This window comes from Pocillopora damicornis, chromosome 4 (genome assembly GCF_964200805.1).
Source record: "Pocillopora damicornis chromosome 4, jaPocDami1.2, whole genome shotgun sequence".
In the NCBI taxonomy this organism is placed as follows: domain Eukaryota; kingdom Metazoa; phylum Cnidaria; class Anthozoa; order Scleractinia; family Pocilloporidae; genus Pocillopora; species Pocillopora damicornis.
In genome coordinates, this window is record NC_142673.1 from 12,358,591 (window position 1) to 12,382,567 (window position 23,977).

Below are 23,977 nucleotides of genomic sequence, written 5' to 3' on the forward strand. Positions count from 1 at the left end.
CTCACGTTACACTCCACTGTGAGATATATGACGCTCCCAGTGGCATGCACTCCTGCTTGTAGTTTCATGGAGAGGTTAACTTTGCCGCAAAAAGCACAGTTCTTCTACCTAAAATTAAAAATGTAAGTGTCTTTCAGTGTTAAAGCTATAATTTCAACCGCTGTATTATTGGGAAATTGTTGAGTGGAGAGTTGGCTATTAAGCCAACATGCCATTAAGCTAACATGCAGCTCCAGAGTAACACACAAGAACTCCGGCAATTTTATTTACTTTTAAACTATAGCGCTACATTTCTGCAATATATATGGAATATTCATATTACATTTGTAAACATTATCCTTTATATATTATTTATTTATTTGTTTGTGTATTAGTTTTTATCTTGGTATAATTTGAAACTATTTAGGATGGTACACCAGATTCACATAAGCTGTCACTATTCAACCTGCTTTACAGTCGGAAGGATGTATAACACAATCCAGCTAATCATCTTTTTGGCAGATTTTTCGCCAGCTAGTGTACTGATATTTTGATCAATCACTGTTACCATTATTATACAACATATAATATTTTGGGTATTAACCAAGACAGTCATTTTATGTTAATTCCTTCTAGAGACATTTCCAAAGAAGTTGATGAAAGACCAGTTGAGATTGATATAGTGACATTTAAGAGTATTCTTCTTCAAGCTCTTGATTCTTTACATGGAAAGGTAGCTGAAATTCTTGCCTCCTTCTTATGATGATTATTATGAATCAGATATATTTTTGTTTCCTGTTGTTGAAATCTTGCGTCAACTGCAAAATCAATATATGCTTACTTTTTGTGTGATGTGCATGGTTTTTGTCAGCAAAAATATGCATGTACCCTATTTATGTAAGGGCCCCATACACACAACACAATGATCCATCTACAATAGTTCACAGCTACCTTTTAGCCAAGACTGTCAGCTACAACAATAAGCAAGAGACTTAGAGAACATGAGGAAACATTTTGAGTTTTCAGGAGCAAAATAAGTTCATTTCAAATGACATTTTGAGACTTACTGCAAAGACTGTAAAATTTTGTGATCAGATGAAAGTCTGCAAACCCAAGATCTTTCAAAGTGCTATTTGCTTCCCCTTCCAAAGTTGCCAACAAGTTAAGTTATGAGGAAAATTAAAGGCTATTTGGACCTCAATTATCTTAAGTTTGTAAAAACAAGGCAAAAATCTGTCATGTAGCGACAGTAACTATAACAAAACCAACTTGGAATTAACTTTGGATTGGAACCTGTTACTTATTACCAGGTATTTAATTTTTTTGGTAGTTGGCATGCAGTCAAGAGGCAGATGATTCCTAATTTTTTTTAATGAACCTTTTTTCATCATCAAATAGGTAGGCTCTGCTATTGGTGTTGACATCATCAAGTTTGAAGCTAGTTCAATGGAAGCCATACTTAGAGTAAAAGAAAGGTGAAAATTAAACACTATCTCCCAGATGGCTGTTTTTATATGAACAATTACTTATTCTAGCTCAGTTCTGCAATTTTGATTTAAGTATATTGTCTTTTTCACACTCTTGAGATTGGTTGGCCTTTGGATTTTATTGATCACACAGACTTGTGAGCATCAGATCTTGCAATTGGTTGCACAGGTTTATATTTGAAGCCATTCTCTTCACATTGTCTGAAGTAAAATTAGTTAAAGAGCACAAAAATATAGTATTATTTGCTTCTGAGAAGATATAACTTGCTAATCTTACCTCTGTCTTTTTAGTGGGTTGGTGAAGTTGTGGAGTGCTTTAACTCTGTTGAGTTATTATAAGGATAGAAGATGTGCAATTTATGTCATTCAGGTATATATGATGTTAAATTTGCAAATATAGTATTCCCTTTAAATCATGTACATACAACGATGAAAAACCGCCATTTTTTGCAATTATTACAATTGTAGTGACTTTTCTTAGCTTCTCTGCTTGCATTCATAGGTCTCTCCTTATTTGCTGAGCTTAGCAGCAGACAGCAGACAGTGGAAGATAAAAGAAAAAGAAGTAACCACTTGATGAAGCTTCATGTAAAGCTTCAGCATGGAACACCCATGTCTTATAGGCACCTTGTTAAGGTGATATCAACCAAAGCTTACATCAGTGCCTGTCAATTATTGCTGGATGTAAATGGAAAAGAGCAGTGAACAACAAAACTGCTTGATAAATCCCTTTTACTCAGGGGTCTTCTGTTGAAAAACTAATTGGACAGACAAAGAAACAAAGTAATGGTTGAAGTTATTCTCCTTTCCATAGTCCCTCGCACTTCTTCATTCTTCAGACTTTGAAAGCCTGATGAGGAGGCTGAAACAGTGTAACATTAAATTCTGAAATTTACAGTTAACAATTGAAAAATTAGAATAAAGTGTTTGAACTGTGCTGTTCCTCTCTTGTATTTATGTCTACAATACTGGGCTTGGTCATTTGCAAACTGCACAGTCCTATCCTAGGTGTAGTGTAATTTTCCCCTTGATCAAAACTAGAGCAAAATTCTCAAATGTGATTGGTTATCACCAATTATATAATAAGCTCAGTTATGCACGCATTCTGATTGGTTCTCACTTATGATCTAGTGGAGGACAGACGTATAGATGACATCATCATTAAACCTTTTTTTCTGTATGTTTTAATTCTTTATTATATAAAACAAATAGATTCCAAGTTGCCATGCATCTGTTCAGTAATAGATCACAGAGGACGTCAAATGTGGTAAGAACATCAGTGACCCACTTGGCTGCACCTCGTGTGCCACTTTTTTGTTCTTACCACACTTTGATGTCATCTGTGATCTATTACTGAACAGACATACAGCAACTTGGAATCTATTTGTTAAATAGGACAGTGTATGCATCATGCTTGTAATTGGACAGTTAAGATGTCATGCCTGTGTAAGTAGACAGAATGTGTTGTGTGTGCCTTGTTGTCTTGTATTTTGCTAAGTTACTGTTTTTTTTTATGAAAACGTATAAGAAAAGTCTAGTTTCTTTCTTTCTCAGATTTTGTCGCAGTTTTGATTCATTGGTAACAGGACTTTGTGTTGTCTAATTCTGTCTGTAATCATACTTAGGATTAATGAATCAAACTCCCACTTGATTTTGGTCATGGTCACTTCATGGTCACTTTGGTTCATGGTCACTTGATTTTGTCAATCACTTGTATGATTACAGACTGGATTGGACTCCACTCAGTCCTATTACCATGATTATAAATGCACTTAAACTATCAGAATGTTGCAACATTTTCCTTTATTCCAAGGAACTCTCACATACTCGGACCACTTTGTTGGCACCATTCAATTTCTTTATTTTGTGCTGCTCTTCAACACAACATAAATATTCTTACCTGTATTTTAGATATAAAGAGTGAGCTCTTTTCAATAACTATGTAAGTTAAATAAATTAAAAGTAGCAATAATATAAAAAACATAAAAAGCTTTCAAGGACTACCAGTCTTTAAACTGTTTAAAGTTAAAAAGTAAGAATATATTCCCTCTTAGTAGCTTGATTTATTTTTCTACCAAATGGGAAGACCAAGTTGATATAGACTGAATTGTAAAAAGGCTTCTCTTTGGGTTAAAACCTCTTGGCTCCCTGTTCCATTGTGTACTCTACATGCCACATAGTTTTCATGGCCAATTTTAGGATTGGTTGAAGGTTCACTAAAGAATGCATCAAATTGAAATGAATACCTTAATACCCTCCATGATGTACTCAGTATATCCTGTGGGCTCTCAAGGAGTTATGAAAGCAATGAATATTCTGGTAAAGGGCCAATGTTATAGGAAAACAATAGTATGCAGCAGTCAACATGAGCTTGAGGCCTGTTTCTCAATGGTCCAGGTAACTTACAGGCTTGCAAATCTGTTCTGTTTTCATTCAAGATGGGGGTTTCAATAGTTACAAGGAGTCTATCAGCTAAAGCAACAAAATGGAGTGGTTGGAATGTGAGAACCTGCCTCTCTATTTAAATTTCCATTCAGGCCCCTTTAGTTACCAGGACTCTCAAGAAATGGGTTCCTAGTCACAGTTCAGTTGACTCACAACTAAAAATTAAATCTCTATCAATTCAGTCATGAAAGGGTACAACCCAAAACTTAACCACCACAAAATTGTTTTGCTTTGACAAAGAAATAGGTTTCAAAATGAGGTTAGCTCTAGCAAGAAGATGTATATGATTCATTTTGACAAGTAAAACAAATTAGGGATCATTGTTGTCATGAGGGTCCTTTTCAAAGTCTTGTTTTAACCTCTTTACTGGTAACTCCTCACAAGTTTCATGACTCAGTTCATGTTTTTCCTCATATTCCTCCATTTCCTCTTTTTTAGCAGGATATTCTGTTTCACTATCAGAGTCAGTCCACCATGGCTTCCCAGTGAAAGAAGGGATTGAGATTCCCAGTCTGTCCATAAGTTCCTTCATTACACCGTCAACATAATGATTAATGACCAAGGTAGCTTTTTTATCCTGATGGAAAAGAACATCTCTTATTCACCACTGTGCTCATTTATTGAGTATATAAAAATCAAAATATTCCTTCTCTATAAACTAACCTCTACCTTACATTTTTTTTCACATGCCATGTGCTGCTACACATGCCAAAACTGTTTTGGGGGTTTTGTGGAACAAAGAGTAATAACAAACTACTGCACAAAAAGGTCACATGTTGTTTGTACTCTCTGTTTGTCATGTACAGATGTATGTGTTAAACCCAGCCAACCCAACTCGTTATTTTTCTTTATAAAAGAGATCTTTCCCTAGGCAAGGTTTCATAAATTGTACCTCAAATAAGAGGGAAAAATTTTTCAGTGTTTTCCATGATCAAGTTAAGTATTTGTTGCATCAGAGAAACTCATTCATAACTGAAAGAAGGTTTTCAAATGTCATAAAGATGTCACTCACTCTGCAGTCCAAAAAGGTTGACAAGTTTTTCCAAACCGTTATTCAACAAAATGAATAAATGCCCCCAAAATCAAATGCTCTCATTTTCTCTGAGAGGGAGCTCCTGATGGAATTACATGGAACTTGGTCATCACAAAGTACAAATCTCTAATCAAAAATACTTTGCAAGACACCAGTAAAATAAATTTTCCTGCTTAGTAACCCATATCACACCAATAAAGCTTACATGTCTTGTTTTTTGAAGATTTACAATAACAAGCTTTCCACTATTTCTGACTGTGAAGAGAGGCAAGTTACCACTTGGCTGGATTTGAAGGGAAGTTCCAAGGCAAATTGCTAAATCAGCTTGCCTGAAATGAACACAAAACTATTTCAACTCCATTGTCTAGTTTTGTCTCTATATGGTAAAGCAATTAATACTCAGAACATTTACTAAGGCATCTTATTATGGGGCAGAAGTTGGCATCACAATGTCCTCATCATTCACTTGTCCACCCTAATTTTTTTAGGGCGGACAGGGAGGGGAGAAATAAAATGATTATGATAGTAGTGATTATCATTTTAAAATAAATTTAGGACAATTTTTAAAACTAGCTGATGATGAGCAAAAAAAGCACCTCATCAGAGTGTGATGTACATCACGAGTGTTGAACAACTTATAGAGTTTGAATGAATACTGTGCATAAAATTTCAACAAAACAAAAACATCATGTGACTCAATGGACCTATATACAGGAAAAAATTAACATGAACACTGTTTCGTTGAGAAATTCTATAATGGATCATTAAGTTAATTTATCCGCTAATGAGATACGTTATAGTGATGTCATAATACTAATGTAAGTCATTTGTGGACCCAAGGCTGTGCTCTAAGGAAAATTTCAGGGAGCCCTTCGGGCTCCCAAGCGTTTTAGCTTGGGTGCCCAGGCCTTAAAGATGGTCGCCCAAATCAAAATTTCGGGGAGCCCTTCGGCCTCCCAAACATTTTAGCTGAGGTGCCCGGGCCTCCCAGTTGGTCGCCCAAATTAATAAATCAGTCAGTTAATTATTAAAAATTAAACAAACTGTTTTCGTAACGAGTCAAATAGAACTATGTGCATTTATTTATTGTTTTTATGTTCATGAAACATCGTATCCTTTGACCTCCTGAAAACCTGTCATCACTTATAGTCAAATAATTACTTAATTCACACTTACAGAAGCAGTGCAAAACTATTTTTTGAAAAATGAATAGTATACATATACCAAAGATAATCTGATAAACCTAAAACTGTCTCATTGAAGTTCAATTTGAAGAGCGACTCCCGTGTTTATTCAGCGATTTATTAATCGCCGACCGTACTTTACGCCTATCAGAGCAGAAGTAACAACTTCTTTTGAAAAACTAGCTGATGAGCCATCCCAATTTAAAGGAAAAATTTTAATGCTATAGGAAAAGCCGTTAAAATCGAAAACTGTGCAGCTAGTCAAGTTCAAAGTCAAGGATTATGCTACATGTGAATTCACGTGGAACGACCTTTGAACATCAACGCGCGCCCGATGGAACAACATTTTCTTTTAAAAGAACGACTTCCGTGTTCATTTAGCGATTTATTAATCGTCGACCGTACTTTACGCCTGTCAGAGCAGAAGTAACAATTGCTTTTCAAAAACTAACTAACGAGCCATCCTAATTTAAAGGAAAAATTATAATACTATTAATACTATTTAATGCTATTGGAAAAGCGGTTGAAATTAAAATCGAAAGCTGTGCAGCTTGTCACGATCAAAGTCGATGATTATGTTACACGTAAATTCACGTGGAACGACCTTTGAATATCAATGCGCGCCCGATTGAACAACATTTTCGTTTTTTTTTTGACTGTAAATCAAGAAACCAACACCAGCCAGTCGCCCGGCCGGGCGACCAAGAAAATATTTTCAGTCGCCCGAGGCCAAATGTTAGTCACCTCAGGCGACCGGGCGCCGTTAGAGCACAGCCTTGTGTGGACCTAGCCGACTCACTGGGTAAATATCAAATCATTTCGTATACTTTATTAGCTGAGCATTTGATAACAATGTAACTTCTTTTTAGGATTCGAACGCAGTTCTTATTGTCTGGCAGTAAAGTCATCAATAAAGATGTTTGATAACAGTGAACCAAAAACCCACAACTGATGAAACAAACACTATTGCAGTATTTTTATGGCAACTTTTTGGTAAATTTGAAATCATTTATACTGGGCTGAGTATGGTTTTTACCTTGAGTGATGTTCAGCCATAACAAGATCTTTATAAGGCAAAGAATCTTCCCAGTCAAGGATTGTATCTCGTAGTTTACCCCTATCAAATCAAAACAAGCAAACATTTCTTTTTGTTCCAGCAGTGCTAAAGGAAAGCGAAATTACACATACACAGCTATACACCACCAGAGGCCAAAAATAAAAGAACAAAGGTTTTGAACACTAAAGGAAAGATAAAGTAAATATATCACTCCAAATGAAACTTGAAAAAGAGCCTACAGTTCAGAGATTCTGAACTTCAGCAAGAGTTGCCTGTGCACGATGTCCTGGGTATCTAAAAGTGTAAATACAACTTTATGGAAATAAAAACCTGTCATCAGACACAACTTTCAAATTCCCATATTCATTAAAAATTATGCAAGGTTCTTCTTTTCTTAACGTTTGCAAAAAAGTAAGAATCTATCACTAACTTTTCAGTTGAACAAGAAATCTCAGTGATGTCTTCTTCTATACTCCAAACTAACACCATTTCTACTTTGCCTTGGCCTGCAACAAGTGCTTTAACCCTTTAACCTCTAACAGTGAAAAGTATCTAATTTCTCCCAAAAGTACCACGCTTGAGTCAAACATTAAGGTTATGAGAATAAAGGAAATGATCAAGAACTCAAGGCACTCTTGATTGTTATGAAAATTCTCCTTGTAAGTTCATAGCTTATGTATGGAGAACACTGGAGATCTTGCATACTGATGTTAAGGTGTGAAGGGTTTTAACAATTTGTTAAAGATCTTTCGTCATCTAAAAGATAATTGGTGGAGGTTCTTTGGAGTTGTCAAATCCTTGTGACAAAACAAACTACTACACCTGCAGTTTCCTCTGACTCCTTTTTTCACACACACTCTTCCAGTCTTCTTCAATCCTACAGTAGTAACTGCATTTTTGCGAATGTACTCAGTTTCACATCTGTCACACTTCTCTATAAACATGTTACCATGGAGCTCTGAAAGGTGTGACCTGATAACAGAACAGTAATAGACTTTAAATGAGTGGTAACCTGTATACTACAGATAGAGCTTATCAATTTCTTATTAAATCATTCACCTACCACGAGTGGCAAAAGTAGTCACCACACCTCCCATAGTAGGTGGTCCACAAACCTTCACTCAAAATAATAAACAGAATCTTATAATTCATGCTTAATAAGTTTCCTGAAATTCCCCTATCTCACTCCAAACAATGTTGCATGGTGGTTAGCATTTTGTTCCACCAACACAAGCAGCAGGTAACACTCAGATGGGGTAGAGGGGCAGATAAATGGGAGTTATAGAAAAAATTAAAAAAATTGTCAAGCATGGCAATACTTTTGCCATTCATTGAGGATTTCATTTTTCCCGTGCATGCATCTCAGTGCTGAAATTTTGACAATGCTCAGTGTTTTCCAGTCTGACCTTTTTTCAATTTTTTTTTGTAAACAAGGAACTATGAGAGTTGAAACATAACCTGACTCTTCCTTCTCTTCTCTCTCAGCATTAGTCCCCTTACCTTACCCCACAATAAGCCAGTGGTTGATCAGTTTCTTGGCACTTGTTTTAGCCCGAGTAGGCAAACAAACAAATTAAAAGAGACTTTACAAGGAACCCAATCAAACTTGCCGATCAATCCATGGACTGACTTTCATAACTGTACCCTTTCAACTCCCAAGAGTGATTAACAAGGAACTCATTCTCATAATATCCATATATGATCTAGCAAATATGTTATGAGAATACTCAAAACTTATCAGGTAGAATTTAACACCAAATTCTTGTGACCAATTTAAAAGGAAATGTGTAGCAGCAGGAGGGGAGAGTTAACAATCAGATCTTGGGAGTTAAAGGGTTCACTTCAATTTCATAGCTAAATCCATATAGATTAGGTGATACTTATTCAGTTTTATTTTTGGCTTATTAATATTCATATTTTTAATCATGCCAACTCTCAATTATTCCAGACTCTTGATTATCTTTATCATTCTGCCCAGTCCAACATAGGGTTTAGTGGCTATTATCTCGTTCAATTTTAACTTGTCATGGAAAAATGAGTTACCTGGCTAGTCCTGACTTAATGTGCAAACCATCCACATTTTGACTGATAATATACTGAACAAAATTTTCCTCTACTAGTCTAACCAAAGCCATGTGTGTAAGAGACGGCTTGGCATCATCAAACGTAGTCTCCATTTGTGGAACTTTTCCTTTTTCTTCCAAGGTCCAAACACCTTTCGGTCCTCTAAAGTCTGGAATTCCTGCTGATGTGCTCACACCAGCTCCCGTGTGAAATACAATGTGTTTAGCTTCACGAAAAAGCTTTGTGAACTCCGCCATCTTGAGTTCTAGCTGTTCGGGAGAGTCGAAAAGCTGCAGGATTAATCAAGACAATTGTATCAGATCAATTATTTTTTTCTTGCTTCGATCTCTAAATGTAGCATTGTAAAATGGTTTTCTTTACCTCAGGCTGTCCACATTTTCCTTTGTGGGGATAATAAGAAAGTCCAGCTGCGTAGTTCACTGACATTAGGACAAATTTTGATCGCTGTTTAGTAGAGCTAACAATTCTATTACACTAATGAAGAACAAGGCAAAAACGTCTCAGGCCCTCTATAGTGCTAATACCCTATACAAAACTTAAGATATTATTGGATTTCTGTCTTCAAATGAAGGAGCTACATTTTCCTTTGAAGATCATCTGCCATGTCCGCCATTTTCCCTCTTTGTCGATTCAATCGGTCAGCAGTCTATCATCCACAGCCTTATCTCTGTGGTGTAGAGCTCCTCAAATGTGCTCTCAAATCAAAACATGGCGGATGAATCAGTCTCTTTATTGACAGAGAAAACAAAAGTGAGGTGAGCTGTGAAACGCGTCGTTTGATGTGTTGTCCTTTCATGATGTATGATAATATTTGATTGCACGATTTCCATCATATGCTAATTTTACCAATTTCGCTTTCGGATCGTTACTTTCTCGTGCATGGAAGATACAGGCTGAAGTTGCTGTAGGCCTGGTTTCGCCAAAATATAGGAGAAAAATGTATTAATGTCAGTACCTGAACAACTATGCACCTACCTTTCTCCTAATTAAACAACTGTCAACTGAAAACAACTTAAGGTTAATATTGAGCTAGGGGAGGGACAAATGCGCAGTTGGCCAGATACTGACTTGGTCTAGAAAAATTTTCCTCTCAACAAGCTTAAATTTGTTTCGTTTCGATTCCTACACTCTCCAAATTCAAAACTTTTGAAAACAGCAAGTGACTATGCTTCAACGCCTCAACTGGATGCTACATTTAAAGCAGCTATGTTGTTACAACATTGGACTGCAGTCTCTAATAAATCTTTATCAATTTTCCTTTTTCAAGAGTCAGTTCTGTCTTGAACCGTGATTCTAACCAGTATGGAAAGAAATATATGTTTGATAAAAATGAAGACACTTGTTGGAACTCAGATCAAGTAAGCAAAATAAAAGCTGGGGTGAAAGGGGAGGGGGGGTGGGGAGCTGGGGTGTTTTTACGATGTTAAATGGTCAGTTGTACTTGTTGTCATGGTTAAAGGTAGATAGACTGATTTAGTAAACCCTAAAGGTTGAATAAACCATGAGTATAAGTACTCATAGTAGTACTATGATTGTTCTCTTGACTAGTGATGGTTTGAAGCAGAATTTCCAGTGAAACTTACCATCAAGTTTCATGAACAGGAATTCCCCTGTACCCTTATACTTGGACACACTGGCATCAACACTGTCATTCATAACTCTCTTTTGTCTTTGAATTCATTTCTTATGTTAAAGTCAGTAAGTTTTGCAGCTTCCATATTTGTCACATGTCTCAGCCTGTTCACATTGTAATGTAGAAAAAAAAGGAGGGTACAAAGATGGCAAAATTGCACCGTTATTTTACACTTCATAGCTCTCCTCACATGAAATGAACAAAGGTAGCACAAGGAGCAAACAGTCTCTTGGAATCTCAATATTTGCTTTGTTATTTAGGCACCAAGTTATGGGCTGCATTAATGAAAATGTTGCTGATGAAATTAAGAGTAGTGGAGATATTTTAAAGAAAAGAATGGTTTTGTGCTGAAGTTGCCTTGGCAGTCTGAATCACTAACAAAATTAGTATATGCCCAAATTTGGGAAGAGAGACATTCCTGAATCTTTTCACCATTTGGTCTACCAATGGGTGGTATGTAAATTTTCAGTAATTATTGTTTTACAGGGTTCACCTCAATTTGTTATCCTGGAATTTCCAGAAGAAGTTTGTGTGAAGGAAATTCAGATTCAGTTTCAGGGTGGATTTGTAGGAAAGGAGTGTTGTCTAGAAGGTGGAACATCATCTAGCAGCTTAACACCATTCTTTGAATTTTATCCAGATGATTTTAATACACTTCAGGTATCCTTTGGCAACTTTACATATAGATTAGCCCATGGAGAGCAAATTGAACAACTTTCTTCGACTAAATACTAGGGCCCAGTCATAAAAACAACAGGATAAGAAAATTCTAATGGACAAGAAGACAAGGTAATCCTTTGGCAAATTAAAGATAGCTGATGTAGAATACAAAATGAGATGCTGGTAATGTAACATCATTTTGCCATGGTTTGTAGGAAATCCAAGTGGCACTTTTGTGCAAAAAATGAAATTAAAAGAAGAAAAGGCACAAGCCCCCTAAGGAGTCCTTGGCAGTTTTTGTAATTACAGACCTCAAACTGACATTTCTGCAATCAAAGTCCATTGAACAGACACAAACCTGGCATGAAGTCAAGGCAATTTAGTACATCACTAAATCCTGACATCCTCAGAGTCCAGCTAAAATGCCCCTAAGGCAAAAGAGTCCATGATCTCACAGAAGAATGACAAAGGATTGTGGTGAAAATGGAAGGTTGGTAGTGTTCACCAAAAATAGGTTTCTGGCTAAATGTGTTAGGATTGGAATCTCTCTATCTTAAAAAAACTGACATAAGTCCCTGTATGATACCCATCCTTGATTCTTTTCATGCTTTTTAAGAATTCTTTTCCAGGGGAAGATATTGGACTATTTCTAGCATTCTGTGGTAAATATTGTAGTAATTGTGTCTTGCCATTTGCAGAATTTTCTTCCTTTTCTAAAAGATTGATTTGTTTGTGTATGTTGAATGCCTTAACATGGAGTAAAGACTTTTCCAGTCACAATTTCAAGGAGGATGAAAGTTTTAAAGATCCTATTTTCAAGTAGTACGGATCTTTTTGGAAGAATTACAATTTACAAGCTTGATGTGTTAGGCTGCTGACATCCATTCTCCAATACCTGAATTACGTGCTTGTACATACCAACATTCTTGCATATCATGAAAAATAAAATTTTAGTTTTTACGACGGCTAAACGTCTACTTTGATCTATTATTGAACAGACCAATTTTTATATTAAAAAATTGAAAAAAGGTTGTTATAGGTGACGTCGTTTATGTGTCTGTCCTACATTAAGATCATAAGTAAGAACCAATCAAAATGCGTATATAATTCATCCTATCATATAAACTTCGGTGATACACAGATCTGATATATGTAATTTGTTGAAATCTTCAACTTTGTGGGGTAGTATGAAAGCAGTAAAGTAATTTATTGTTTGGAAACAAAATTAATTTTTTTTTCAGGCCTTATTTTTACTACTGCCTAAGTAGTGTTCATTACTGTGAAGATCGCTTTCAACTTCATTTCTTAATCCGCAGTTCACACATTTGAACTCAAGTTTCTACAAATTATCGCAGGCCATCCAGAATAAACGTGACAGTTTTGGAAATGAATAACTGTGTGCGACAGAACTGTGTTCATCCAAATGGTAAAGATGAATTTAGGTGTGGGACATCTGTGACTTTATTCTAGCTTAGTACGACAAAACAATAATTTGGCAAACTGTTCTTGACAGGAATGAATTAAGGACTTAGTTTTAAAAGACCTCTTTAACAACTACTGATGGTCAATTTTATAAAAACTCACCAAACATCAAATAATATTATAAAGAATTCCACTCATTCTTTCGATTGATTTAAGATATGCCCAGTACTTCCGTTCCCTGTCTTTCTGATCAGTCACGTGGAAACAAAGTATTACAAAATTATCTAAGAGAGTGATCTCATTGAGTTTCTTATTTCTTCTGGCTCCAGGAGGTTAATCTAACGAGCTTCCTCTAATATCAACCGAGACTTCAAAAGTCTGCTATAGAATACTGTACGCTTATTACTCGAGCAGGATCTAATTTCACAACTAAAACTTTTTCTTCCTATGCGATGTGTGTTGTTGTATTCAGGATTAGAGCTGTCGCTTGGAAGATATTCTTAATATGTGGTCGGTTCTAGTGTTTCAATTCGCTCTCTCTCATGTGGAAATAAAGAATGTCAACAACAGCTTGCGCGACTATTAAATTGTGTCTCTTGTTTGTTCCTTCCAATAAAATATCCAACGAGTTTTTCTTGACAATAACTGTGAACTTTAAAAGTCCGTTTTTAGAGCACTACGACAATTAAAACTTAAGAGGGATCTAACTCCATGTACAGCAAAGTGCTTGCCCGATTGTCTGCTTTACTGCTTTTCTTACTTCATTAATCTTCCAGCAGTAACGAAACGGGTTTAAAGTCGATTTAAGGTAAACTGAGAAAACTGCCAATTTCCTATACAACCCTTGGGTAAGATGGATGTGTTTTACTCTGGCTGATTACAATTGCCAACATATGATATGGAAAATAACAAACAAGTACTGCTAACTACACCCACAGTGCACTATACACTGCCTTTTTGTATCGCGCCATGGCAATGCATTTGGTTGGCTCGGCTGTTGTTGGACGTGATCTTGTACCTGAGCCTGATGATATGTGAGAGTGCAGAAAATCTTTGCGTACGAGGCCAGTGAGATAGATAGGCACAATGGTGTAACTATAGCGCTACACCTCTTAGTTACAGGGTGTTCCAAAATGTACGATAAAGCAGTGACGAGAGATGTAACCCAAAACAGAATTATGATAGCTTACAAGCACTTCAAAGTTACAATCAGTTTGAATCTCAGCCTTAACAAAAGGGCGAGAGGTCTGTCCACGCTCATTATGACTCATAGTGAACAAAGAGCTTGTTAGGGAAAACGCGTCATTTGCGAATCGAAAATTTCTCCTTCGAGAGTGCAGGAAATCAAAAAGTTAGCATAGAAAGGCTGGTTAACAAGACCAACTAATAGATCAGCTGTTGCCAGACAACGATACAAGAGTTTCGACGGCGGATGAATGGAGATGTCTTGAGCAGAGCTACAAGGATCAGAGAATTGCCCAATGTAGTGAAGGAGAGGAAAATGTGCACCACTGAGGAAGAAATGGACCGATGATGCAACTCATCTGCCAAAGAGGGGATAAAGTAAATTGTTCAAAACTGGCGTTCATCTATGTTCCTCCTCCTATTGAATCAGTTGTCGACATAATTTTGCAGCTCAATAAATGGTCGTTTCCTTTTTTCACCTCCAGATACCAGAAATAGCAACGAGAGATATTTCGTCTCCACAGCACTTGCCCGGCCACGATCACTTAAACCCTACTTTCTTACACCTAATCTCTCATTAGCGATTATTTTCTTAAAGTTTGGACAAACCTGCCGATGTGTTGCGTGTGATGACTGAATAAGAAGTATTTTTCCACCCTTGTTTTTTTTCTTTGGTTTTTTGTGCGTCATTTGCCTTAGGTATGAATTGGCAGTAACAGCCAGGCATGGAGACATCTGCAAGATATTTATTTCAAAGCGTTGTGAAGCAAAACATTAACCTTGGAAAACTGAAAATAAAATATCAAGTCAAGACGTAAATCATTTCAGTAGAGGATTGAAAAAAGCGACAATCTATTAATACATGAAAAAGGGAATTATAAAGAATTGTATGGACACAGATGCTATGCTATTTTTTAATGCTGGAATTAAGATTATAAATAAATGATGTAGTTCGTCATAAATCATAACCATTCAAGCAGAATGTTGAATAAAAAAATAAACAAATGGTAAATACGAAGGAGGTAGAATTAGTCAAACTATGTCTTGCTTGGGAGAAAAATTGGGTTTCATCAATTGCCTTGATTTACAAACTTTGTACAGTGCGTTATGGATAATGACTGTAAAGAAAAGTTTCTAGAAATTTGTAGATCGCCTGGTCATGCTGACACGCATATATAAACTTTCTACTGTCATATCATGTAACTTTCCAGAACATTCTGTTAGATTACGTAGTTATGATGTAATACTACCAAAATTGTTGTATTGTAAGCTTCCGGAATGTTCTAAAATACTTTGGAAATGTAGATAAGGGCTCAGTCGTGTAGTAGTAGATGTTGTCGGGAGCGACAGATTGTCTGGAGAGCTATAACGAGAGAGAGCTACTGTGGAAGATTGTTTACTCGAGGAGATTTGGAGACAACTATTGGTTTGTGTCATTGGTGACCTAATTTATAGTGTGTAGTGGGCTCAAGTAAGTTTATTGAGGATAATTACAGTATTGCCTATAGGAGTCGCCCCCTAGTAATATTAATGAAGTAGTTGGGTTTGTAGGAGTATAGTGTTCTTTCTGTCGGTTAAATTATACCGTAACATGTGGCTAAACTATATCATCAGCTTAGCACCCCAATCTCTTCAGAAAATGTTTATTCTCATCGTCGGAAGGCTGCAAAAAAAGGTGTGGCCTTATGAGATGATAAGTGTTTCCAGCCTGAGCCTGGAAACATTTTGCATGGTGTGCATTTGAATTTGGAGAAAAAGGCTGAAAGATAACTTCAACATCATTATTTCGCAATATGACCGAGCAAAAAATACACTCAGACGAACGGTTAGAGAGAAATCAAAAAACCACAAGTACATCCAAGTTTTTAAGGGATACCAAAAGAATTTTAAGAACTAATGCTCTTATTTAATCTCGATTTGAAAAAATCTTCCACCTTTTTCCCTATGATTTGCTTCTGACCAGAATTACATGCGACAATTAAATGACAGGTGAAAAACATCACGTATCACGGAGGCGTGTCTTTTGTAGTTTTGCATCTCACAATTTTCTTTCCTTCGAATTAATTTACCAGTCAAGAGGTAAGCACAGAGACATCTTCAATGTCATCATTTTTCATAAGGTGACAAAAAACCAATCCCTCTTAACTCAAACTTTTATTGATAGGGTAGTGATTAAGAGTTAATGTCAAATGTGTGAATTTCAGAAGTAAACCATTATCAGCCTCGGACAACTGAAAATTGGAAGTTCAGGCTGGCGGTCTACTTGCTTCGAGAAAAAATCAAATCGGTGACAATCTACCAATTCATAAAACCACGCAAACTTAATGTTTGGTCAGGGATGTGAACTTTTTTAAGGATATTCGAGTTCAACTTTGTAGTTATGATATCAAGCATGTTTTCACCTATACAGCAAGTGATTGAATTGTTTTGATGCGATTCCCGTGGGCAATAAACGATTATCCCTTGATATCTTGAGTCATATTCGAGTAATGAAATAAGAAAAATAGTTTATTATGATAGGTCGGAGATGAAGGGAAGAATAATGAAAAACTATGAAAACTCGAAAAACAATTTACAATTCTACCTTTTATAACATCCATTTTGAATTCACTGGTAATCCTTTCTACCTCATTGGCTCTCATCGGTTCGATTTGTTCACGAAACGCACCATTTTTTGCTCTAAATCGCTTCTTTTTCCCAGCCAGTGAGAAAGCTTCACTGAAATACTACCACCAATCAGATTTTAAGGGTTTTTTAAAGTAACCAAGTAAACCGCAGGAATATGAGAGACAAGCTTTGCAACTTTTAACAAACCAGCTCAGTACAGGATCAAGTCAATATTTGTACACATTTAAGTTGTTCGCATTTAGGCGATTTCATTTTGTGATTTCAAAATTGATGTAATAAAATAGTAATTGAACTTCGTGTCAGGAAATTTTGGTGTGTTATCACATTTGTGATTCAAATCCAACTCTCCCATCGCGCCCGTTCAATGTTGAAATCACGCATACAATTTAAGACCAAATTTCACTCCCCTCAATTTAATAACCATTATTAATTACTCACCAATCTATATTTTCTCTTGGCCAAGTGTCGAACAACTCTTATACATCTTTTATGCTCTCTAAACCTCTTGGGTGCTTCGTGTCTTAATGAACTCATGCTGACACACGAACCAATATAAAATTTACACCGTTAAAAATGAAGAGACATGAGCGGGTATAGACACTGTCGGCTGCGCACGCTATTTAAGTCTGACGTTTCATTAAAAACTAAAGTATTAATTTTGTATTCATTATCATTATTTTCCTCACAGACACTGGGATGGCTGACAAAGAAACCAAACAAGTGATTTTATGACTCAAAGATAGGTAAGTCCTTCTAAGTTTGTATTGGGGTTCTTTCCCAGGAAATTTCCTTTATAATCATATTTGATCATAATTATTCAGTACAACGTCTATTGTTTCTTAACTAAACAATAACATATTGGCCACCATCAGTTGTTTATTCCAGTGGACAAAGTTTAACATAACTTCAGATAAGCAATGAAAGCGGCCACATTATTGCTCCACGATGTAATAAAGAAACACTTTTGTCACTTTCTCAGTTGGATGAAGAAAACAGCAGTATATTCAGATAATCTCAGTCTTTTCGTGAACATAGATTTCGTCCCTTTCGAGCTATGTCTCCCCTTTCACTTTTAGTCGGATGTGAAGCGTAGAGAAGAACAGAAAAGCTGGAGGAGTTTGTCAGATTCTAAGTTTGTATTCAAATTGTTTCCAGAATGATCAAAAGTTGTTGTCAAAACTGATATTAACAGCAAATAATTCAGCCTATTAGAAATTCTGTCATCCTTGTTGTCCTTCTTCCTGAGGAATCTTCCCTTCATCCTCCGTCCAAACTTTTGTATCGTTGTCTGGCAACAACTGATCTGTTGGTTGGCCTGGTATGCCAGCCTCTCTATGCTACTTATTGGATGTCCGTCTCTTACGAACACTGGAGCCTTTGTAGATTTGCATATGACGCATTCTCCGTATCAGCCTATGCATTATGTTCAGTGTCGTTGTTAACGATGGCGGCCATAAGCGTGGATAGACTTCTCGCCTTGTTGTTGGGGCTGAGGTACAGAGTACTCGTAACTTTGAAACGTACTTATATTATTTTAGCTACCTTTTGGGTGTTATCTGGTTTCACTGCGATATGCTACCTTTTAGATTACCATATAGCCACGTGGAATAGCATTTTATTCATACCATCGTGCCTATCTATCTCACTGGTCTCGTACACAAAGATTTTCCGCACGCTTAGTCATCATCAGGCTCAAGTACAAGATCACGTTCAACAGCAGCCGAACCAACCAAACGCATTGAACATGGCGCCGTACAGGAAGGCAGTGTACAGTGCCTTGTGGGTGCAGTTAGCATTTGTTATTTGTTATGTACCATTTACTATAGTGGAAACTGTGAATGCTTTAAGTAAAACATATTCATCACACCTAGTCATCAACTGGGGAATAGCACTTTCCTTTCTCTATTGTAACTCAACGTTAAACCCGTTTATTTACTACTGGAGGATTAGGGAAGTAAGGCGAGCAGTGAAGCAGAAAATCAGACAAGCCCTTCACTTTTAGTGTTTTCAAAGCTGACTTACAAAGTCACGGTTATCAGATTGAAATAAAGAGAGCCCGTAAATTCTATTTGAAACGAGAAATGGGAGGCTCAGTAAGCCGTCGTGCAAGCTGTTTTTGATATTCTTTATGAATTCCTCATGGAATCACTTACCATCTGTTAAGAAGCGAAATCACTTATCCTAAATACGAAATACACAATCGAGAAGGAAAACATAACGGTTTGCATGCATGGTCAAGAAGCAATCGAGATGTGAGTTACATTTTACTTCCCTGTCTAACTTTCTTTTCAAAATCTCTCGTTTTTCCAAAATTTAACGTAACTTTTTAATTCTTTGTGTGTCCTGGATGATTAATTACTTTTCAACTTTTAGTGGGATAAGTTTCTGCAGAAATTGTCATGCTGCGTCAGTGAAGGGTATTACAAGATAATTTGGTTTTATCGACTGAGTTGATAATGAAAATAAGCCACCATAAACGGCTCACTTTTCAAGTCTAAGCCTTTTGTCAGAGCGAGCCAAATTCTCTTAACTTAAAGGGTACAGGTAACAATGGATTCATGCATTCATTAAAATCTGAAGCACGCGGGAAGTTTTGAGAGCTTGAAAGATAAGTAAGAGTCGCTAAAGACGTAGCCGAGAGCAACAAGAGGTTCCTAAATAATAAATTTTGTTTAAAAGGCATAACTTTCATTCTATTACAAGGACTATCGCTCAAGGGAAACGCAATAAGAATAAATCAGTCACTTGCCGAATACATGAAAGCTTCCGTGATACGACAATATTTTTCATGTCTTTCTGCTCAAAAGATGTTTGAAAAAAAAAAGAAATTGTATCAAGGGTTTAATAGGCTAACTTTAGCATGTTATCCATAAAAGCCACTATGAATCTGAAACGGAAATAAAGGAGCTGCAAAACGTAATTGATTACACAAACATCTTAAAATAAGTTTGCTCCTGTGGCCATACATTAATTTTGAATATTTGTATAGCGAACTCAGAAAATGTCATAATTAAATTTTTCCCAAGCTAAATGACATCACTAGTATGAGTCATTACACTGTAAAAAAAATCATATTAAAGGTGTCTTTCTATTTACCTCTTACTGTTGTTTCATACTTTACTGTTATTTCATACCTCTGAAAAGTTGAAGGAAAACCAACCTTGAGTAATTTCAAGAAAAATATTTGAAAACAGGGCCTTGAGGTGCTTGCCAACTAGTTTTAGTTTTAGCTACTCATAAATGCATCTGCTAGACTCTAATTCTCACATTTTCGTATCCCATAGATTTTTAATATAGCTAGAGTTATAAAAGATATAAACATGTTCACGTATTCTCTTTTCGAATTACACTTGCATATATAGGTCTGTTTTTTAATTATATACTGTCTCCTCGATTAAGCGTAAAGCTTTATGCTCGGCTAAAAATTTGAGACTCGAATAAGGCTTTTACTATGATTATTATTAATCGATCGAGCATAAAAGGAGAAAACTTGCCGTTTTCTGAAGTGAAGATTTTAAATGAAATTTTATTCAGAACAATCGTATTTCTTGAAAACAAGAGACGAAATTTGGGCTAGAAAATATTCCCCATCATTTCGTATCTACTTAACAGTTCTATCGTTTTCCTCATGGTTATTTGTAACTGTACGTAACTATATAATATTTTTGTCTTGACTGTACCTGCTAAGCCACGATCAAGGAAACCTCGCTTTCTCAATAACAATATAAAAACTTCCACAGTAACACTCTCTCATTTCAAATGCGAATACAAAAAGCACACTCTGTCACAATAGGAGTCAAGGAACTCCCAGCCTTCTCTTTTGTAAATATGTGTGCATATTTACAAAAGTTTTTAGTCGCTTAACTAAAATAACATATAAGAAAAAAATAAGATCAGTTCCGTATACATGACAGCTGGCTTGATACGAAAACCAACTCGTATCTTAGAATCAATTACATTGAAAAAAGGAGGAAAACAGTTTCCATTAAACTAACTTTTTCTTGTAATTATAAGAGGTAATTTATAATGTTACTAGGACCGAGTGGACTCCAATTTAAGAATGATTAGTGAAAAATAAAACAGCTAATGCACCAATCACGTTTGAGCAAATTGTAGTGGTTATGATTACTATGAATACTCTGGCATTAAGGAAGATGGCATGTAGAGACTAAAAAATAAAAGAAAATAGGACCGAATGCTCTGGCATTAGCCGGAAGATAGCAAGTGGAGATTAAAAAAGAAAAGAATAGAAGACGCGAAGCAGGGAGCAAAGCGCAAAGATTATTTTTTGGTTCGCGTCGTGGTTTCCTACGCTTATCTCGTGTTCTCCCAACCTCCCAAGTGTTTACATCAGGCTATGTAAACACGGAAACCATTTTACATTTCTTCAATATTAAACAGTTTTATGTAACTAGAGATTGCCACGAATTCAAGTTTTTCTTGAAGCGATTTACGTAACTAGCTTGAACTGAGAAGGCTTTCAGTCTCATATTCACACGAATGATATATTTAATCACCCGCAAAGTTCATTTGGTTAAGGAGGGATCATTTGTAGCGCCACTGAAAAAGTAATTATACATATGTTTTGAATTGCTTTCCTCTCAGTATTGGTGATTCATTCAAATGGAAAGCACGAATGAAAAAAAGCCGAATTCACTTTTTTAAAGCACAAACAATTTGTCAGTTTGCGCATTTTAGATGATTATCACTACTGAGGAAGTCTTAAAGCGATGATTCTTGCGAATCTAAGGTTTAACAGATCTTGTCTGTGTGGGAGCTCTAAGAGGGAGATTTTTCGTTAACTCTCACTGCAATCGTAAATAAAGTACATGTGAAAGGACACGACTGCAAAACGATGGCGACAAGAAATTTAACAGAAGGTAGAGCACAAACGAAAACGTCTGAAGAAATTGGATGCTCTCCCTCTTCGGAAGGTGGATTACAACAACAATCAATATATTTCTCAGCAGTCAACATTCTTCTTTCCATCACAGCACTTCTTGGGAATTCTCTCATCCTTGTTGCCCTTCGAAAGGTATCTTCCCTTCATCCGACGTCCAAACTCTTGTATCGTTGTTTGGCAACAACTGATCTGTTGGTTGGTCTTGTTAGCCAGCCTCTCTATGCAACGTATTGGATGTCCATAGTTTACGAACACTGGAACCTCTGTCCATATATAAGGGATGCTGCTTTCATAACAAGCTACGGCTTATGTGGGGTGTCTTTGTCGACTGTAACGGCTATAAGCGTGGACAGGCTTCTCGTGCTGTTGTTGGGGCTAAAATACCAACAAACTGTCACTTTGAAGCGCACACGTATCGTTTTAGCTACCTTTTGGGTTATATCTAATGTTGCTGCTTCATATTACATTTTAGATGGCCGCATAACATTTTGGTATGGCCGTATCTTTCTTCCATCTTACATTGTAATCTCATTCGTGTCGTACACAAAGATTTTCCGCGCTCTCAGTCATCGTCAGGTTCAAGTACAAGATCATGTTCTACAACAGCCGAGCCAACCAAGCGCACTAAACACAGCGCGATATAAAAAGGCAGTGTACAGTGCGTTGTGGGTGCAATTAGCATTAGTTGCTTGCTATGTACCATATGGCATAATGGAAATTTTGATCGGTTATGCACGGCATTTAGTCGTTGTATGGGGAACAGCAACTGTCTTAGTTTATTTTAACTCGACGCTAAATCCATTTCTTTACTGCTGGAAGATTAATGAAGTAAGACAAGCAGTGAAGCAGACAATCAGACAAACACTTTGCTCTCAATGAGTTGAATGACAATATTAACAGTTAAATATCTGTTATGGTTTGATAGCCAATTTATAAACTATATGATGTGCCGATCGGTCTTTAGAAAGCCAATGTTTGATTTCCGATCGGCACATCAAATGAGCTGGATGCTCGTTCATTCTCATCGTTGCCTTGAATAAGCTTGTACAAGAAGTTAAGAACTCCACCTGATATATAGATATCTTATTACACTGAATCGCAGATATAAGCGTAAATCGAAAACCGTTAATCTTTCTGGCCTGAGTAGTTGTTATGGTTACGAGTAGTAAACAAATTGCATCGTCACTATGTCGTGACATAATTATTCAATCACTTAGTGACAAGGAGCGAGAAGCCTGGTTCGCACTAAGAAGTTTGTGCGCAAGAATTTTATTTACTATACTCAGTTACCCACTTCATCGTTTCCCGCTTCTTCCCAGAGGATTTAAATGCGATTTCATTTACTGATTTCTCTCCAGATATCTAACACTCTAAAACGAAATGAAAGGTTGAAAATTTGGAGGGCTGAAATTCAGTTCAATTTAGCTGGGGGCATATTCGGTCACATGACGTGCATGCAAGCAAGCATATTCGATGGATTATAACGGTCGTTAAGTTGCAAATTTTCAAATCTGTGTACGTGCGAAGTTACTCGTGCGTACTAAGAAAGCGAAATTGCTTCAATCGAGTTCGGAAGAGAGTGACTTTCTGGCTGTTGCGGTGAAATTGAGCCACTTATCTGAATTGGAATTTAGAAGAGAAATTTTTTTTAGCTGTCATTTGCAGTGGTTTCGAGTAATCGGGTTCTTTTATGGTGAATTTCTTGGTTGCTTTGCGAAGAAAGCTGAATTTGAAGTTTCCAACCTTTCACTTCGTTTATCGTGATATCTTGAAAGGAAGAGTTATTGAAATCGGATTTAAATTCTTTGGAACGAAGCAGGAAACAATGAAGTGGAGGTAGGAGAGTTTTATTTCGCATTACTTTTGACTTTTCGATCACCACACCCTTAAAACCACACTATAACGATCTATAACGGTTAAATTTGATGGTCCGTTAAGGTGACTATAAATCAGAAAGAAAATTAAAGTTGAAGAAACTGTGAGGTCTAAATAAATGCATTTTATTTTCAATATTAAAAAAAAAAAAACATTTCAAAGAAAAAGCCTCAAGCCTCAATCGCTTTATTAATGAATGGAAAAATTACGATCCACAATCCCCGAAAAAAAGTCGTAGATTTGTTTGTAGCCATAATCAGAGAAAATTTCAACAAACGACCTTGGATTGAGGATGGTGAAGGCTTTGCCATTCATTTGTCAACCTGACGGAGTGGTGCGAAGGCGAGTGACGTGTCAGCAGCTGATTGGCGATATCAAACACAAGTGAAAAATTATCATAT

The 23,977-nt window shown here is 36.5% G+C and overlaps 4 protein-coding genes and 1 non-coding gene across 5 annotated transcripts; 4 read left to right on the forward strand and 1 right to left on the reverse strand.

The window, feature by feature from the left end:
- Positions 1-9: 9 nt before the first annotated feature.
- LOC113677618 (ribonuclease P protein subunit p14) lies at positions 10-2,404 on the forward strand. Its single transcript, XM_027194456.2, has 5 exons — positions 10-122; positions 616-712; positions 1,378-1,454; positions 1,758-1,836; positions 1,969-2,404. The coding sequence occupies exons 1-5, from the start codon at positions 28-30 to the stop codon at positions 2,041-2,043; spliced, it is 423 nt and encodes a 140-aa protein (XP_027050257.2). The 5' UTR covers positions 10-27; the 3' UTR covers positions 2,044-2,404.
- An 898-nt stretch (positions 2,405-3,302) lies between these two features.
- Positions 3,303-9,906, reverse strand: LOC113677616 (NAD-dependent protein deacylase sirtuin-6). The gene is made up of 6 exons (XM_027194454.2): positions 9,631-9,906; positions 9,229-9,539; positions 8,008-8,157; positions 7,165-7,245; positions 5,150-5,273; positions 3,303-4,488 (listed from the first exon to the last, which is right to left on the reverse strand). Exons 1-6 carry the CDS (start codon positions 9,694-9,696, stop codon positions 4,222-4,224), a joined length of 999 nt encoding a protein of 332 aa, XP_027050255.2. The 5' UTR covers positions 9,697-9,906; the 3' UTR covers positions 3,303-4,221.
- Positions 9,907-9,942: 36 nt separating this feature from the next.
- Positions 9,943-12,534, forward strand: LOC113677619 (nuclear receptor 2C2-associated protein). The gene is made up of 4 exons (XM_027194457.2): positions 9,943-10,025; positions 10,538-10,628; positions 11,390-11,563; positions 12,328-12,534. The coding sequence occupies exons 1-4, from the start codon at positions 9,979-9,981 to the stop codon at positions 12,439-12,441; spliced, it is 426 nt and encodes a 141-aa protein (XP_027050258.2). The 5' UTR covers positions 9,943-9,978; the 3' UTR covers positions 12,442-12,534.
- Positions 12,535-15,503: 2,969 nt separating this feature from the next.
- Positions 15,504-19,901, forward strand: LOC113677614 (uncharacterized). Its single transcript, XR_016185526.1, has 3 exons — positions 15,504-15,641; positions 17,487-17,541; positions 18,385-19,901. It is a non-coding gene; the product is annotated as an uncharacterized LOC113677614 (transcript).
- Positions 19,902-21,397: 1,496 nt separating this feature from the next.
- LOC149046834 (melanocyte-stimulating hormone receptor-like) lies at positions 21,398-23,771 on the forward strand. The gene has a single exon (XM_089202388.1). The coding sequence runs from the start codon at positions 21,654-21,656 to the stop codon at positions 22,578-22,580; it is 927 nt and encodes a 308-aa protein (XP_089058514.1). The 5' UTR covers positions 21,398-21,653; the 3' UTR covers positions 22,581-23,771.
- Positions 23,772-23,977: the final 206 nt, after the last annotated feature.

Bases quoted from the DNA above. Each gene is read 5' to 3' on its own strand.
- LOC113677616 (XM_027194454.2), bottom strand. From the start codon at position 9,696: ATGTCAGTGAACTACGCAGCTGGACTTTCTTATTATCCCCACAAAGGA. The intron at 5,274-7,164 runs GTAAAAACCATA...TGTTCATTTCAG, and splicing joins ATGGCTGAACATCACTCAAG to GCAAGCTGATTTAGCAATTT. The intron at 4,489-5,149 runs GTAAGCTTTATT...CTTTTCCATCAG, and splicing joins ATCTTCAAAAAACAAGACAT to GATAAAAAAGCTACCTTGGT.
- LOC113677619 (XM_027194457.2), top strand. From the start codon at position 9,979: ATGGCGGATGAATCAGTCTCTTTATTGACAGAGAAAACAAAAGTGAG. The intron at 10,629-11,389 runs GTAAGCAAAATA...ATTGTTTTACAG, and splicing joins CTTGTTGGAACTCAGATCAA to GGTTCACCTCAATTTGTTAT. The intron at 11,564-12,327 runs GTATCCTTTGGC...CATGGAGTAAAG, and splicing joins ATGATTTTAATACACTTCAG to ACTTTTCCAGTCACAATTTC.
- LOC113677618 (XM_027194456.2), top strand. From the start codon at position 28: ATGACGCTCCCAGTGGCATGCACTCCTGCTTGTAGTTTCATGGAGAGG. The intron at 713-1,377 runs GTAGCTGAAATT...ATCATCAAATAG, and splicing joins TTGATTCTTTACATGGAAAG to GTAGGCTCTGCTATTGGTGT. The intron at 1,837-1,968 runs GTATATATGATG...TTGCATTCATAG, and splicing joins GTGCAATTTATGTCATTCAG to GTCTCTCCTTATTTGCTGAG.
- LOC149046834 (XM_089202388.1), top strand. From the start codon at position 21,654: ATGGCGACAAGAAATTTAACAGAAGGTAGAGCACAAACGAAAACGTCT.